At 52.7% G+C, this 17,144-nt stretch overlaps 1 protein-coding gene across 1 annotated transcript; it reads left to right on the top strand.

The window, feature by feature from the left end:
- Positions 1-1,923: 1,923 nt before the first annotated feature.
- On the top strand, positions 1,924-2,253 carry LOC311442678 (beta-keratin-related protein; the record flags this gene model as incomplete). Its single annotated transcript, XM_084532181.1, has 1 exon — positions 1,924-2,253. One exon carries the CDS (start codon positions 1,924-1,926, stop codon positions 2,251-2,253), a length of 330 nt encoding a protein of 109 aa, XP_084388307.1.
- Positions 2,254-17,144: the final 14,891 nt, after the last annotated feature.

Raw genomic sequence — 17,144 nt, 5'->3', positions numbered from 1 at the left:
GGACCTTGTCTGACCGCCGCCTTCCGCCCACCCCAGCGCATCTGAGCCTCCTCCAGGCTCTGTCCTGCACTGGGGCAGTCCTCCTGAAGAGGCTTGCCTGTGCTCTGAGCTCCGCCATAGCCTGCGGGCACCGCTGTTGCTCAGGCTCGGCCTCCGCCTGTCAAATGGAAACGCTCGAGACGTCCCTTCATCAGTGCTCCACGGGAAAAGTCCTAAGTGGTGGCCATGATCCCCAGCAAGGGGAGGATGTGCGCAACCCCTGCTCATGGCCTGAGCCTTCTGCACGTCTTCACCAGCACCTGCTATGAGCCCTCAAACGGAGAATTGGTCTGAGGCAGAAACAGATCTGCCGTCAAGCAACTCTCTTCCACCTTACGTGGCACAACAAGACAGCCAAACATTTCAGGGGAAGGAGGAATGTCTTTCATCTGCCAGCAGAGCTTTGAAAGCCCAAATTACCCTTTCTGCCTGGGCTTCACGTTCATGCCATTTCAGCTGCCTCGAGGCTCTGGGCTGCAGTATAAGAAGGTGCCAGCTCCCAGCTGCTCTATCCTCTGCTTGGGCCTTGCTCTCCTCTGTGAAATCGGTAAGTCTCAGTTCAGTTCCCTTTGCCTCTTGTCTCCTCACTGCTCAGAGTGGATTTTGTGCAGAGGGCTGCACTCGTTTTTCCTCCCCCGTCCTCCACAAATGGCCCAGAACTGACAACCACGCCTGACTTCTCTTCTGGGAGGGAACGTGGGAAGGCGTAGCTTCTTTCACCTGAAACGGGGCTTGGGTGGCCTTCTTTGTCAGCCGTAGCTCTTTTCAAGGCTCCGGGGCTATTGCCGACACTCTCTAAACAATGACCGGGCTTCTTCCTCCACCATCCGTGGGGAAGCAGTGCCCTTGTTTCATTTTTAGCATGATGAGGAGTTTCCAAAGTAGACCTAGACCAAACCCCTGCCCCACCCCCCCTCCCCCCACCGGCACCCCAGACGTATGGCGGTACGGCGGCTAATGTCCTCAGGAGCCCCATTGTCTTTTACTCAGAGCTGTCCCCCGCTGAAAGAAGTGGGAGAGAGGAGTTTACCAGACAAGACCAGGGCGCTTGGGAGGGGGAGGAAACCTAATTGTCAGAGCAAACAAACTGAGGTCCAGATGCTGGAAGAATAAATTGCCTTCTGCTGGGAACAGCGACTGATGAGCAAGACCGTCACAGCGGGGTGGCGAGAGGGAGCCTCTTGGTCTGCGGTAGAAAATCTTGCCCTGTCTGAGGCACTAGCAGCGAGGCTAAACTCAACCGATGAGAAAGAATTTGCATCCAGGTCCTCCTATCTCCTCGGGAGCTGGTGAACTGAGGACTCACGTTTTCCTGGCAAATTTTCCAGTGCAGCCTTCAAGGCGGAGCAGAACACTTGTTGTAGGTTGCGAAGGAAACAGCCTTGCAGGCTGGAGATGTACCCTTGGAAATGGAGCAAGCGGAGGCTGGAGAGGGCCTCCACTGGGCATGTTGGGGAGAGGTGAGACAGGCTGGACAGGAGCTTGAGTTGCATAGGGGGAGCCTCCCCCTCCGTGATCACCCGTAAACTACCAACAGCTACACACCACATGTCCACCCAAATACCCACAAACACCCCCTCTGGTGCCACGGCAGGGCCTTCAACAACTGGGTCGTGCTACCACAGTGTCTCGTGCTGCACAACTACTGCATTGTGCTGCACTGTGCTGTTCTGCCCAAACACAGCGTGGCACCATGGCGGACCCTCTTGCCGGACATAGCTTGCCGGAACGAGGCCCCTCACCAAGGTCCTTCTCTCCGCTGAGCTCCCAGCTCACGAGAGGTGCTCAGCTGGGAGCTGGGGAACACTGAAAGGCTGCGACAGCTCACGCCTTCTGCTCCCTCCCGCCTCCGCCTTGCAGGGTCAGCTCCCTCCTCCGCCAGACATGTCGTGCTACAGCCTGTGCCTGCAAGCCGCCTGCAGCCCAGCTCCTCTTGCAAACAGCTGCAACGAACCGTGTGTCCTCCGGTGTGCTGACTCCAGCGTTGCGATTCAGCCCTCGCCAGTCCTGGTGACGCTGCCGGGCCCAATCCTCAGCTCCTTCCCTCAGAGCACAGCCGTGGGATCCACAGCATCGGCTGCCGTGGGGAGCTCGCTCAGCGCTGGCAGTGTGCTCATCAGTGCCGGGGGCTCCCTGGGCCTGGGGGGCTTTGGGTGGTCAGGGCTGGGCCGTGGGCTCTGTGGTCCTTTAGGACGGGGCAATCTCTTCTGCTAAAGCGCGTCCATCACCTGCCTTTGGGCCAGCACCACAAGCTTCCAAGGGAGCCCTGGAGCCAGCCCTGAGAGCACGGCCATGGTCTGCAGAGGAGCCAAGCTTCCACCTCCGTGCCTGGAGGCGGGTGCCTGTGCCAGCCTCCTCCTTCTCCTCATCCGCCTGCCCTCTTTCCCACCTTTACTCCCCTTTGCCTTGAAGGGCAATTGAAAAAGAAGCATCCCAGGCGCGGGGGTGTGCCTTCAGATGGGAGCCCTTCTCTGAGCTTTCCACATCGTGGCAAATGCATTTCTTGGTCTTTCAACGGTCTTCTTCTTTGCCTTTTTCCCATTAAAGGACTCTGTAGATTAGAGTTGGTGAACTGTCCACTTGCCTTGCCGTCCCTCCCGGCTGAGCTTCCCGGACAGACAAGGTGGTGCAACAGATAAGGTGGGCACGGGGAGCATCCATTCCCAAAGCCTGCTCCGAGCATTAGGGCCATTCTCTGAGCTTTGCTGAACATCCAAAGTACGTTGCTTGAGCTCTCATCTTTTGCATTTGCCTTTGATTTTCTCCTTAAAGACATGGAGCATCGCCTTTGGAGTCTTGTTTCATTCTCCCCTCTTCTCAAATCCCGGGCAGCTGAGTAGGCAAAAGAGTTCCTTCCTTTCCAAAACCCCGTGCTTGTCCGCAGTTTGCGGGGTTGGAAAGAGCCTTGTCTTTCATCCCTCGCACCGGACATAAGGTCATCTGTGGGCTGAGAGCTTGTCTGGACAGAGTATCATTACGCATTGGCATGCCTCAAAAGCTGCAAAGCAAAGAAGGAAGGAAGCCCACGTTTTCTGTTGAATGTCCCTGGGCTGCACTGCCTACAGCAGGGGCTCAACAGATTGCTGGATCAGTGAGGGCCGACACTGGCCCTGGCTACTTTGCAAGGAAACGCCCTGCTAAGAAGCCAGAACGTCAAGCCAAAGTATCTTGCACAGCCTGTAGAAAGTCAGCTTTCCTACGCCTTTTCCACACGGGGCAATGCCAGTCTTGCAACAGGTACAGAAAGCCAAGGAGCAAGACAGAGGCAACCCTCAAGGCTCCATTGCTGGAGGCAGGAAGAGACTGCGTGCATTTACCCTCTCCCCACAAACGGGACAGTGTAACAAGGGATGTAGTCAGCATGCCTAATGAAGGAGGTTTTGAAGGGAGCGAGTTCATCCTTGTGGGGGAACCCCAGTAATGTCCTGATCCAGCTCGGACATATATTTGGTTCGACGAGGAATATACACAGAGCAGCTTATCCTCTCTCTCTCTCTCTCTCTCTCTCTCTTTCCTATCTTCCTAGCTATCAATCAATCAAACTATCTAGCTAGCTACTTATCTATCATGTGCCTTCTTAATCACAGGAGACTTGCTAGTGGTGATTGCTGTTGATCTGTAATAAACACGGGTTTTTAGAAAATAGAGCCTGCGTGTCCTTGTGTCCTTGTCCCGCATCCTTCAAACCCACCATTGCCATCTCTATACACCCATGGGCCGTGTTGTGGACTAAGTGCTGGAGGTGACTTGTTGAGGCTAAATGTTTGTCCACTTCTTAAGAGGAGCTTCAGCGTTGAGGAAACTTCCAACGTGAGATGCGGCAGATATGCGAGGAATCTGTTCCAGGATGGTCCCCTTGCCAACATAGCCTGCAGCCTTAGGTACTGGCAACGCCACGGGAGCTTGGTGGGCTGACTGTAAGAGATATAGCGCGGAGGCTGGTGCGGAGTGAAGGCTCCGCAGACAGGCTCTATGCTGTCACTGCAGGGAGAGGGAACCGAATGGTACTATGGAACTGACAGATTGCATGGCCAGCCCTGAGTCTAACTGCCAAATCACGTCCTCTGGGTGAACTTTGCTCCTTATAATCTCATCATAATGCCAAAACACACCTCCATCCCAATGGCTACCCGCCTGCCAGGGTGCGACCACCCTTCACTGAGCATGCATTCTGAATTCCTCTGAGCCTATACCTGTAAACAAAAAGCGAGAAAAATTTACGCCAATCACAGCGAAGACACGTATGACTAGAGTCACTCAGGCTCCACCTAGAAGTAAGAAAATAGTCTAAAAATGGCTCAAGAGAAGGAAAATGGAGGGGAAGTCACGGTCACAGACAAGTTGGAAGGGCATCGCTTACTTCTGGGATCCGTCGAGAGGCTGAACCTGTCCCTCCCTCCCCCTCCACCAGGGACACCTATTGGGTGAGATTCCACCTCTTGGTTATACCAAGTGCTTCCCCGGCAATCCTAACATTCTCTATAGCGTTCTTTCATAAGTCAGCACGTGTGTCATATTCAGGTTGCGTTTGTCATATTCTTGGCATTTGCACGTGCTTTTGCGGACAGTGTAGATATCACCGGCAATCCAAAAGAACCTGTACTCCTGTTGCTTCAATAAACTACACCAGTCATTTACTGGGCTGAAAGCGTATTTTGCTATTTGTGCATCCCTGATCGGGGTAATTTCATAGACCGAATGGAACTGGACTTACAGTGCCAAATTGGGCATCACTCGGAATCTAAGCCCAGCCGCCTCAAGCCCCTCTGATATCTGAGTACAAGCTGAAACGCAAGCCGGGTAGGTCCTGCCAAACTTCCTTAAACTTTAACGCAACACGGGTAAATTCCCCTGTTACATCGTGACAGCACCCACAACCTCACCCAGCTGGACAGACAGAGCCTGGGCTTGCAAAGCCCATCAAAGCAAAGCCTGCTTCACGATTTCCCAATTGCTCAGGCCCCTTTTTTGAATGACCCTGCATTGGCTCAAGTCTTTGCAAGAACACCAGACTCGCAGAGGGCTTGGGAGGGGCCTCTGCAGCTCACCTGCTCCAAACCCCGGCTCAAGCAAGGCTGCCTAGAGACGGGTGGACACACTGGGCGCCACCGGAAAGGGCCTGGCTTCGTCTTCTTTGGACCCTCTCTTTGCAGATTTATATACAGCGAGGAGATTCCCCTCCGCCCCCTCCCCCGAGCCCGCTCTTCTCCAGGACGAACAGTCCCAGCTCTCTGTCTCTCCTCGTAGCAGAGATGCTCCAGTCCTGCACCCAGGAGTGGCTCGGCTGCCGCTCACTGTCTCTCTCCGCTCTGTCCATGCCTCTCCTGCACTGGGGAGCCTCCAACTGGACCCAGTCCTCCAGCTGTGGCCTCACCACAGCTGAGCTGAGGGGAACAATCACAGCAAGCTGCTGGCAGCGCTGCTCCTAATTCAGCCCAGGGAAAAGCCACTGCCAGGGAAAACTGAGGCTAAAACTTGTCGGAGTACCTCAGCCTTCTCCACGTCGATTGTCACTAGTTCTCCTGCCTTGTTTATCAGGACAGTTGCGTTTCGTGGAATCTTCCTCTTCAGAACAACAAGGGCTTCCTCTGCAGAAGCCCTTCCTCTTGCCTAATTCAGCTCCACCTCTGCTTTGGAGACCATTGCTGTTCCAGCCCCTTGTCTGCAGAGCTCCTTTCCAGCTGGGCACTCCCGGCATGGCATGGTGCCTCTGCTTCTTCCTCCCCAGGGGCATGACTTCAAACTTCCCCTTGTTGAACCCCATCAGGTTCCGTCAGGCCATTTCTCCTGCCTGTCCACGTTGCTCTCTGCTGCATCAGACACTCCTCCCAGTTCGGGATCATCAGCAGACTTGCCGAGGGTACACTCTGCCCCATGGTCTGGGTGGTTCATGAAGACAAAGAGAGGATTAGACCCAGTGTTGACCCCTGGGCTTCACCACCACTTCCTGGCGTAACACTGGGGTAACTCCTCCCCTGGTGATGGACTTTGCCTCTCCTGTTGTCGGACCTCATGTGGTGCCTCTCAGACCAGGTCTCCAGCCTCTCCAGGTCCCTTGCAAAGGCAGTGCAACCATCTTGTCCCTCCGCTTTTGGTACCAGCTGCACGCTTGATGAATGAGGGTGCACTCCGCCCCAGCAAAGGACACGCTCCTCACGCCGTAGAGGAAGGCCTGCCACACCCCTCCCACAGCCAGCAGCAGGGCAAGATGGCAGGCCGTGGAGAAGAGCAGCCCAGCACTGGCACTCGCTACCTGCTCTACCACAGCTCTAAAGGGCTGTGGTATGGTCCTGCCTGGTGACAAAGAAGGCACCACGTAAGAAGCAGAGGTTCTAGCCACCAGATACTATTCTGCCCAAGTGAGAGCGTGGCTCGTCTTCCCAAGGAGCACGGGACATCTCCTGACAGTTTTCTAGCCATCGCTCGGGGCTGGAGACCCACAGCGGGCCTTAGAGCGCCCCCCGGACCTTTCCAAACCAGCACGGTCGCCTCCATATCTTGCCGGGTGACAGCTTGAACCACGCAGTGCCACTCAGCGGCTGCTGCCTCGGTCCCGTGCTCTGGCACACCGGCCCATCAGAAAAGTTGCCTTTCCAGCCCCTGGCCAGGTTAGGACAGCAACCTTCCTCTTCTTGGTCTGTGCTCTACCAGTGAGCGAGAGTAGGAATGTCAGGGCACGTCTCTGCTGTCCTCCTTTGTCTGCCCTTTCATCAGGGAGCGTGATGGCGTTTCAAGGCATCACCAAGTGGTCGGGCAAGATGCCAATGGCCTTGACAACACTGCAAGGAAGGCTATGTCTCTGCAAGTACAAGGATGTGGGGTCGTGACCACAGTCACTTACACACCGGAAGCCTTGTCCCCAGTATGCCGGATACCAGCGTGTGGATGACTCACACCGAGGTTCACCTGAGGTTTCTTACAATGCCTCAGCACTTTCTGGTGACTCACAGGTAAGCGCAAAGCGGTCTGCTGATGCCACCTTGCAATTAAAGGGCACTGCATGTACTTCTCTGTCCCTTAGCAAGAGAAAACAAGCCAGAGCCTCTGGGTCAGTGACCGGCTTTGGGTAAAACTGAACTCCCCAGGAGAGCCTTCTCGCAGCCCCACATGCAATTGGAGCCTCTGTTTTCACTCTTTCGGAGCAACCCAAAACATAGCCCTACCCGGCATGGGAGAGGAATTCAAAAGAGGGCCCCAGAAAACGCCTTCAAAGCCCCTTTCGCCCATCCAAAAGTGCCCCCAAAGGAAGGCTTTGGGTACAACTGAACTCCCCAGGGGAGCCTTCTCGCAGCCCCACATGCAACTGGACCCTCTGTGTTCACTCTTTCTGAGCAACTCGAAACATAGCCCTACCCGGCATGGGAGAGGAATTCAAAAGAGGGCCCCAGAAAATGTGTTCAAAGCCCCTTTCGCCCATCCAATAGTGCCTCTAAACGAAGGCTTTGGGTACAACTGACCGCTGTGCGGTTAGCACACATGTCGCCCAGGACCGGAGCCAAGGGGCTCGGGACAGCCAGACCCACGCTGCCCATGGAAGGACACCAGTGGTGATCATACTGAGATCACCATACCAGAGCCATCTGAGGTCTGACCCTGACCCCGGTGTGCTAGCAAACACTTTGGCCGTGACCGGAGCCCAGGGACTCTGTACAGCCCGCCTCCGCCCCGCACGGGAACGAAGCTCCATTCTCCCTGACGGCCAGTCCCCAACCTGGTGGACGACAGCCTCCCGCTTCACAACACGGCTAGCACCCAAGCAGCTTGTGGCTGGTCACCAATGTCGTGGGAACGCCATCCCTGAGCGGCCAGATTCGGGACCCGGACCCCAGTGCAGCTAGCACACACGTCGCCCAGGACCGGAGCCAAGGGGCTCAGGACAGACGGACTCACGCGGCCCGTGGATGGACACACGGGTTCTGTGATTGCCAACCAGAGCCGCCCGAGGTCCGAACTGCGTTTCAGCTTTAACAAATGAAAACCATTACACTTACTCTAACCCTACCCTTACCCTAACCCTAACCCTAAACCTAACCCTAACCCTAACCCTAACCCTAACCCTAACCCTAACCCTAACCCTAACCCTAACCCTAACCCTAACCCTAACCCTTACCCTTACCCATACCCTTACCCTTATCCTAAGCCTTAACCTAACCCTTAACCTTACCCTAACCCTTACCCTTACCCTAACCTTAAACCTTACCCTAAGACTTACCCTTACCCTAACTGTTAAGTCTACCCTTAGCCTTACCCGAAGACTTACCCTTACCCTAACCCATACCCTAACCTTGACCCTTGCCCTAACCCTTACCCTTACCCTTACCCTTACCCTAACCTTTACCCTAACCCTTACCCTTATGCTAACTGTTAAGCTTACCCTAAGCCTAACCCTTACCCTAACCCTTACCCTAACCCTTACCCTTGACCTAACCCTTACCATTGACCTTACCCTTACCCTTACCGTTACCCTCACCCTTACTGAAAACCTTCCTCTTACACTTACCCTAACCTTTACCCTTACCCTTACCCTTACCCTTACCCTTACCCTTACCCTTACCCTTACCCTTACCCTTACCCTTACCCTTACCCTTACCCTTACCCTTACCCTTACCCTTACCCTTACCCTTACCCTTACCCTAACCCTAACCCTAACCCTAACCCTTACCCTTAGCATTAACCTTACCCTAACTCTTACACTTACCCTTACCCTTACTCTAACCCTTAATCTAACCCATACTCTTTCTCTTTCTCTTACTGTTACCCTAACCCTTACCCATACCCTAAGCCTAATACTCTCATCCATTCCCTAACACTAACCCTAATACTCTCACCCTAACCCTAATCCAACCCTAACCTGAACCTGAACCCGAACCCTAACCTGAACCCTAACCCGAACCCTAACCCGAACCCTAACCCTAACCCTAACCCTAACCCTAACCCCTAACCCTCTAACCGTAATCCTAACCCTAACCTTCTAACCCTAACCCTAACCCTAACCCCTAACCCTAACCGTAACCCCTAACCCTCATCCTAAACCCTAACCCTATCCCCAGCCCTAGCCCCTAACCCTAGTTCCTGAGAACTACGTCTCCCAGTATGCTCTGGGCATTCAACATGGCCTCCCGGAAGTCCCGAATCCAAGAACTACATTTCCCAGCACGCTCTGGGAACACAACATGGCCTCCCGGACGTCCAGAGTCCCGAGAACTACATCTCCCGGAATGCTCTGGGCACACAACATGGCCTCCCAGTGCCGGAAAACTACACCTACCAGCATTCCCCGGACAGCTGGCATGGCCAATCACAGGCCGAGTGCTCGAGAACTACATTTACCAGCACTCACTGTAACCCTAGCCCTTACCGCCCTTACAAAAAAGCCTCAAGCCCTAACCCTAAAAAGAACTCGAAACCCCTACAGACCTAACCCAAACTATTTACCACACTAAACCCCTGAAGACCTATGCCTAAAATCCCTAACCCAAAAACTTAGGACGCTCAAAACCCAAACCCATAAATTAAGATGCTCAAAACCCAAACCCAACCCAAAACGTTAGGATGCTCAAAGCCCTAACGCAAAACGTTATGAAGCTCCAAACCCTATCCCAAAAACTTAGGACGCTCAAAACCCTATCCCGAAAATATTAAGATGCTCAAAACCCAACCCCCCAAAATTAAGATACTCAAAACCCTAGCCCTTGGAGAACCTAATCTGAAAAAAATAAAATAAAAATTAAGATCTTAAAACCCTAACCGTAAATAACTGACCAAAAATAAAACTCTAAGACCCTAACCCTAAAAAACATATCAACACTACAACCCAAAAAACTATAAAACTCTAACACGCTAACCCTGAAACCCTAAAAACCCTAACCCTCAAATCCTTAAAATCCTAACCATTAAAACTCCAAGCCAAAAACCTTAAAATCCTAAACATAAACCCTGAAAACTCTTACCCTGAAACCCAACCCTAGCACCCTATCCCTGAAAACTTAAAACTGTGAATCAATCTGTAGCCAATAACATAGGCTAAATTGAGGATCTCAGTACAGTAGCATTTTTATTCAAGATTACAATGGCAGGCGTCCCGCAAGCAGGAGGGTGCCTACTAATTCCATACACAGTTTATACACTTTTTTTTTTCTGCCAAGGACCGGGACCCTCCCCCGTTTCCCCATTAACTGTGCTATTCAAGGTTCATAATCCGGTGCTTCACAGAAAATACACAGCTGCTGGCCTGTTACAAGTCACATTTCTTTTGAGGTTTTTACTCTTTGAGGTGGTAATGTTTCTTACGCCATGATTTCCACCTAATTGCTGTAAGGATTCTGGTTGTCTGCGTTTTACAAGGTTGTCTGTTATAATAAATAATAAAAGTCCCAAATAGGATTACAATCAAAGTTTACAATTCATTAAACGAATAGAGGTAAGCAAACAGCGCTGAGTGTGCTGGGAGTCTCTGCTCCACCAAGACGCACACCAGTTATACACCAGTTATCTCCCTTAAGGGATATAGAGAAGCTCTCTCAGATATGGCAGTCCTACTTCTCGTTCATGCAGCCAGAGGTCGGTCTAATTCTGGTGCTGTTGGTGGTGGAAGCAGGGGCAACGGTGGTACTGGTGGAGATACCACAGCCACCGGAGGGGGAGCCGCCGGGGGTGGACTGTTAGGATATGGAGGTGGTAGCTTATCCAACAGCTCCCGTTTATCATCTTTTTCTTTTTTTTTTTTTCCTGTTCTTCTTCAAATTTCTTATCTGCTTTTAGTGTAAATATTGAGGCTGGAAAAGGACCTGAAGTCCTCCTGATCCATAATCCTGCATAATCACTTTCTTCCTGGCTAAAAGGTTCCTTTGAATTAACATGGATATTTAAGGCCTGGCAAATCCAGTCTTCAAAGGATCCAAAAACAGGCCGAAAGACATGTAGTCTTAAAGGCTCCTTTAGCCATTCTATCACACAATACTGGACCATTTTTTACCACAAATCCTATAGGAATCGCTTCGGTCCTTCACCGGCCAAGTCCTTCGCGGGAGATTGGAACCGCAGTTAGAAGACCTCCACAATCACTTCGGAACTAAGTTCTGTCTCAGTCACACTCTTATACACACAGGCAACCGAATCCCACCCAACCGAACAGTATATGCTTTAAATGCTTACGACTCCGTCGTTGTCCTTCGGATCTTCACACGCAGAATTATAGTGCTGCAAAATATAGTGCTGCAGCTGGCAAGGGAGCTAAAAAAAAAATCAAAAACTTTGCTTACCTTTATTCAGGTTCAAGATGCCATTAGTCCCGACCCAACTCGAACAGCAGCCACCAAATGGTGGGGCGCCTCTCCTAGATCAAAACAGAATTCAGGAACCAAAGCCCTCCCGGACGAGCCACCAATTGTAATAAATGACTGGGTCCCAAATAGGATTGCAATTGAAATTTACAATTTATTAAATGAATAGAGGTAAGCAAGCAGCGCTGGGTGCGCCAGGAGTCTCTGCTCCACCAAGACGCACACAAGTTACATCAGGCGGCTGGTTTTTATACTCCTAGGCTAATACATATTCCTTACTACTTCTAGAAAAGGCAGGGTTATTCTAATTAGTTCCCAGAATCCAAACCCTCCCACTGGTGCAGGCGTTATCAGTCTCTGGTGGTCCTTCTGGGGGTCTCTCACGCTGAAAGCTCATAGTCTTCCTCCCAGGCTTTTCCCTTGTCCTTCTCCTTTGTCCATCTTGGCTGGATGGCAGACACTTGCATAGTGTCCCATGCAACAGTTGTAATAGCAGTTATTCTGAAACCCCTTTGTTCTCTTATCCCCTATTGACCTGAATTGCTGGATTATTCCTTTGCAAGATATAAGAACTATATATATTAACCACTCTGGTTTTCTTAGACCTGTGGTTATACAAGGGTATGTAAGACAGAAGGTCACATTTTATCATATCATGCGCCCCTAGCATTGTTCCATATTGACACAAATCAGATGAACACATTTCACACTGTTAAACTCTCTATCACTGCAAGCATATCTCAATACCACCTTCCGTCCCTCTAAAGGACTTAACTGCGCAAAAACAACATTTTTATTCCCACAACCTTGATCCCCTTACCCTGAAATCCTTATTCCCCTTAAACCTAACAACTCTAACCACAACCCTAACCCTTATTATCAACTCCCTAATGCTAATGACACTGACTTTAATCCAAACCCCAAACTGCCCCTAACCCCAGACAACCAACAACGAAACACACACACACAAAGATGGAAACCACGAAAACAGGCAAAACCCTAGATACAAGCCCCAAATCACAAACACGCAACCAAAACGCTACAGAAAAGCCCCAGATGCAGGCCCCAAACGCTACAGCTAGGCCTCAAAAGCTCAAGATGCATCCCAAAGCAAAAATGCAGACCCCAAATGTTACAGAAAAGCCCCCACACCCGGGCTGCAGAAGTCTACAAGCAGGCCCCTAACTGCTAACAGAAGCAGGCACCAACCACACCCAGTTGCAGACCCCAAATGCCCACAAGCAGCTCCCACCCCCCCACCCCCTCCCAAGAACTAGACTTCACCCAGACACAGGCCCCAGACACCCCCCCCCCCCGATACAGGTTCCAAAGGTGTACAAGCAGCTCACAAACCCGCCCCTTCAGAGACATGTCCCCAACCCCCCTCCCCCCCAAGACATGGGATGCATAGGTGTACAACCAATTCCCAACTCCCTCCCCCTCAAAGGGAGGCCCCAAAGACCCCCACATGGAGGCCCCTAGAGTGTACAAGCACCTCCCAACCCCCCTAGGCACAGGCACCCCCCCCCCCAAACACAGGCCACAAAGGTGTATAAACAGCCCAGACCCCCCTCCGAGACCCAGGCCCCTAAAGTGTACAAGCAGCTCCCAACCACCCACAGATGCAGGCCCCAACCCCTCTCAAAAGAGAGGCACCTAGAATGTATGAGCAGCTCCCAACCTCCCTGAACATAGGTCCAAAAGTGTACAAGTAGCTCCCCCCGCCCCCCCCCCCCGCCCAGAGACAGGCCCCAAAGGTGTACAACCAGTTCCCAACCCCTGCGAGGGAGACCCCTACACTGTACAAACAGCTCCCAATCCACCCCAATGCAGGCCCCTGCAGTGTACAACAAACTCCCAACCCCCCGAGACATGGGCCCCAACCCCCCCGACATGCAGGCACCAAGCCCCCCCAGAAATAGGCCACAAAGTTATACAAGCAGCTCCCAACCACCCCCAGATTCACGCTCCGAATTCTACAAGCTGACCCCAACCCCCGCAGACACAGCTCCCTATATTGTATAAGCAGCTCCCAACCCTCCAAAATGCAGGCCCCAACCCCCCCCCCCCCCCTCCAGGCCCTAAAGGTGTACAAACAGCTCCCAAGATCCCCCAGACACAGGTCCCTACAGTGTACAAGCAGATCCCAACCCCGCCGCAGATAGATGCCATCATTGTACAAGCAGTTCCCAACGCCCCCAGATGCAGGCCCTGACCCCTCCCAGACACAGGCCCCAAAGGTGTACAAGCAGATCCCAACTCTACTCCAAAAGCAGGCCCCTACACTGTTCAAACAGCTCCCAATCCTCCCCCCAACATAAACCCCTACAGTGTACAAGCACCTCTCAACCCCCTCCAGATGCAGAACTGCATTGTACAAGCAGTTCCCAACACCTCCCCTCAAATGCAGCCACCTACCATGTTCAAGCAGCTTCCAACCCTCCACCAAAGGCAGGCAGGCCCCAAAGGTGTACAACCAGCTTCCAACACCCCTGAGACACAGGCCCCAACCCCCCCTCAGACACAGGGCCCCAAATTCTACAAGCAGCTCCCAACCCCTGCCAGGCAGGCCCCCTACCCTATATAAACAGCTCCCCCCTACCCCCGAGGGAGGCCCCAAGCCCCCCCAAACACAGGCCCCTACAATGAACAAGCAGCTCCCAGCCACCCCCAGATGCTGGTCCCAAAGTTGTACAAACAGCTCCCAACCCCCGCAGAAACAGATTCCTACATTGTACAAGCAGTTCCCAACCCCCTAGACACAGGCCCTGACCCCCCACAGACACAGGCCCCAAAGGTGAACAGCCACCTCAAAATCCCCCCCAACGCAGGCCCTTACAGTGCACCAGCAACTCCAAACCCCCCACCCAGAGGCAGGCTCCAACCCCCCATGGACACAAGCCCTGAAGGTATACAACCAGCTCACAAAACCCTGAGACACAGGCCCCAAGCCCCCCCCCCCCAGATGCAGGCCCCTACAGTATACAACCAGCACCCAACCCCCTACCCCTGATGCCAGCCCCAAAGGTGTAGAAGCAGCTCCAAACCTCCCCCCCAACCCAGGCTCCAACAGTGTACAAGCAGCTCCCAACTCCCCCCCCTCCCCCCCCCCCCAGGCTCCAAAGGAATACAAAGAGCTCTCACCCCTCCCCCAGATGCAGGTCCCAGCCTCCCCCACCCTAGAAGCAGGCCCCAAAGGTGTACAGTCAGCTCCCAACCCCCTCAATGCTGGCACCAGTGGTCTACAAGCAGCTCCTCCCTCGCCCCCAGACACTGGCCCCAACACCCCCCCCCCCAAGACGCAGACCCCAAAAGCCTAATCACAGGCCCTGAACTGGGTTTGGCAGGCTCCAAAACCCATGACAAAGCCCTAGTGTTTCGAGACAGGTCCCAAACGTTAAACGTATGCCAAAAAAAGTATTAGTGCTGGTGCCAAATGTTACGGACAGGCCCAAAAACCCAGGCAAAAGCCCGAGATGCTCAAGGCTGAGACGTAACTTGGCTTTCTGAATTACTGGAAAGCAGCTTTCATTCTCATACCCTTTTCATACACTTACCCTAACCATTACGCTTAACCTTACCCAAAACCTAACCCTTACGCTAACGGCGCAGGAACAGTCTGTCCCCACGTGCCCAAAGACAAGCTGGTGGGGAAGAAGATCAGCCTGGCTGAACAGAGAATTGTGGCTTGAGCTTAGGAGAAAAAAGAGGGTTTATAATCTTTGGAAAAGTGGACAGGCCACTAGGGAGGACTATAAGGATGTTGCGAGGCTGTGCAGGGACAAAATTAGAAAGGCCAAAACTCATCTGGAGCTCAATCTGGCTACTGCCGTTAAAGATAACAAAAAATGTTTTTATAAATACATCAACACAAAAAGGAGGACTAAGGAGAATCTCCATCCTTCACTGGATGAGGGGGGAAACTTAGTTACAAGAGATGAGGAAAAGGCGGAGGTGCTCAATGCCTTCTTCGCCTCAGTCTTTAGCGGCAATACCGGTTGTTCTCTGGATACCCAGTACCCTGAGCTGGTGAAAGGGAATGGGGAGCAGGATGTGGCCCTCACCATCCACGAAGAACTGGTTGGTGACCTGGTACGGCACTTGGATGTGCACAAGTCGATGGGGCCAGATGGGACCCACCCAAGGGTACTGAGAGAACTGGCAGAGGAGCTGGCCAAGCCACTTACCATCATTTATCAACAGTCCTGGCGATTGGGGGAGGTCCCAGTTGACTGGCGGCTAGCAAACGTAACGCCCATCTACAAGAAGGGCCGGAGGGCAGACCTGGGAAACTACAGGCCTGTCAGTTTGACCTCAGTGCCAGGGAAGCTCATGGAGCAGATTCTCTTGAGAGTCATCACGCAGCACTTGCAGGGCAAGCAGGCGATCAGGCCCAGTCAGCATGGGTTTATGAAAGGCAGGTCCTTCTTGACGAACCTGATCTCCTTCTATGACAAAGTGACACGCTGGGTGGATGAGGGAAAGGCTATGGATGTGGTCTACCTTGACTTCAGCAAGGCTTTTGACACTGTCTCCCACAGCATTCTCCTAAAGAAACTGGCTGCTCTTGGCTTGGACTGGCGCATGCTTCGTTGGGTTAGAAACTGGCTGGATAGCCGGGCCCAAAGAGTCATGGTAAATGGAGTCAAGTCCAGTTGGAGGCCAGTCACTAGTGGCGTTCCCCAGGGCTCGGTGCTGGGGCCGGTCCTCTTTAATATCTTTATCAATGATCTGGATGAGGGCATCGAGTGCACCCTCAGTAAGTTTGCAGATGACACCAAGCTAGGCGCGTGTGTCGATCTGCTTGAGGGTAGGAAGGCTCTGCAGGAGGATCTGGATAGGCTGCACCGATGGGCTGAGGTCAACTGCACGAAGTTCAACAAGGCCAAGTGCCGGGTCCTCCACCTGGGATGCAATAACCCCAAGCAGAGCTACAGGCTGGGAGATGAGTGGTTGGAGAGCTGCCAGGCAGAGAAGGACCTGGGAGTGATGGTTAATAGTTGGCTGAATATGAGCCAGCAGTGTGCTCAGGTGGCCAAGAAGGCCAACAGCATCCTGGCTTGCATAAGAAACAGTGTGACCAGCAGGGCTAGGGAGGTGATTGTCCCCCTGTACTCGGCTCTGGTGAGGCTGCACCTCGAGTACTGTGTTCAGTTTTGGGCCCCTTGCTACAAGAAGGACATCGAGGTGCTTGAGCGGGTCCAGAGAAGGGCGATGAAGCTGGTGAGGGGCCTGGAGAACAAGTCCTACGAGGAGCGGCTGAGGGAGCTGGGCTTGTTCAGCCTGGAGAAGAGGAGGCTTAGGGGCGACCTTATCGCTCTCTACAGGTACCTCAAAGGAGGCTGTAGAGAGGTGGGGGTTGGCCTGTTCTCCCACGTGCCTGGTGACAGGACGAGGGGGAATGGGCTTAAGTTGCGCCAGGGGAGTTTTAGGTTGGATGTTAGGAAGAACTTCTTTACTGAAAGGGTTGTTAGACATTGGAACAGGCTGCCCAGGGAAGTGGTTGAGTCACCATCCCTGGAAGTCTTTAAAAGACGTTTAGATGTAGAGCTTAGGGATATGGTTTAGTGGGGACTGTTAGCATTAGGTCAGAGGTTGGACTCGATGATCTTGAGGTCTCTTCCAACCTAGAAATTCTGTGATTCTGTGTGATTCTGTGATGCTGTGATTCTGTGATTTTTAAGTAACAGCCTTCCCCACAGGGGCCAAACATTACGTTAACCAGCCCAGGACAATATTCATGCAATTTCATGCATGACGATAACAGGGAAGATGCTATATTTAATTTCTAAAGTGAGCAAAAGAAAACACTATTTTTTATTT

The sequence above is a fragment of the Aythya ferina genome (assembly GCF_964211825.1).
Source record: "Aythya ferina genome assembly, chromosome: 11".
In the NCBI taxonomy this organism is placed as follows: Eukaryota; Metazoa; Chordata; class Aves; order Anseriformes; family Anatidae; genus Aythya; species Aythya ferina.
The sequence above is the reverse complement of the archived record's forward strand: the minus strand, read 5'-3'. Positions and strand labels throughout refer to the sequence as shown.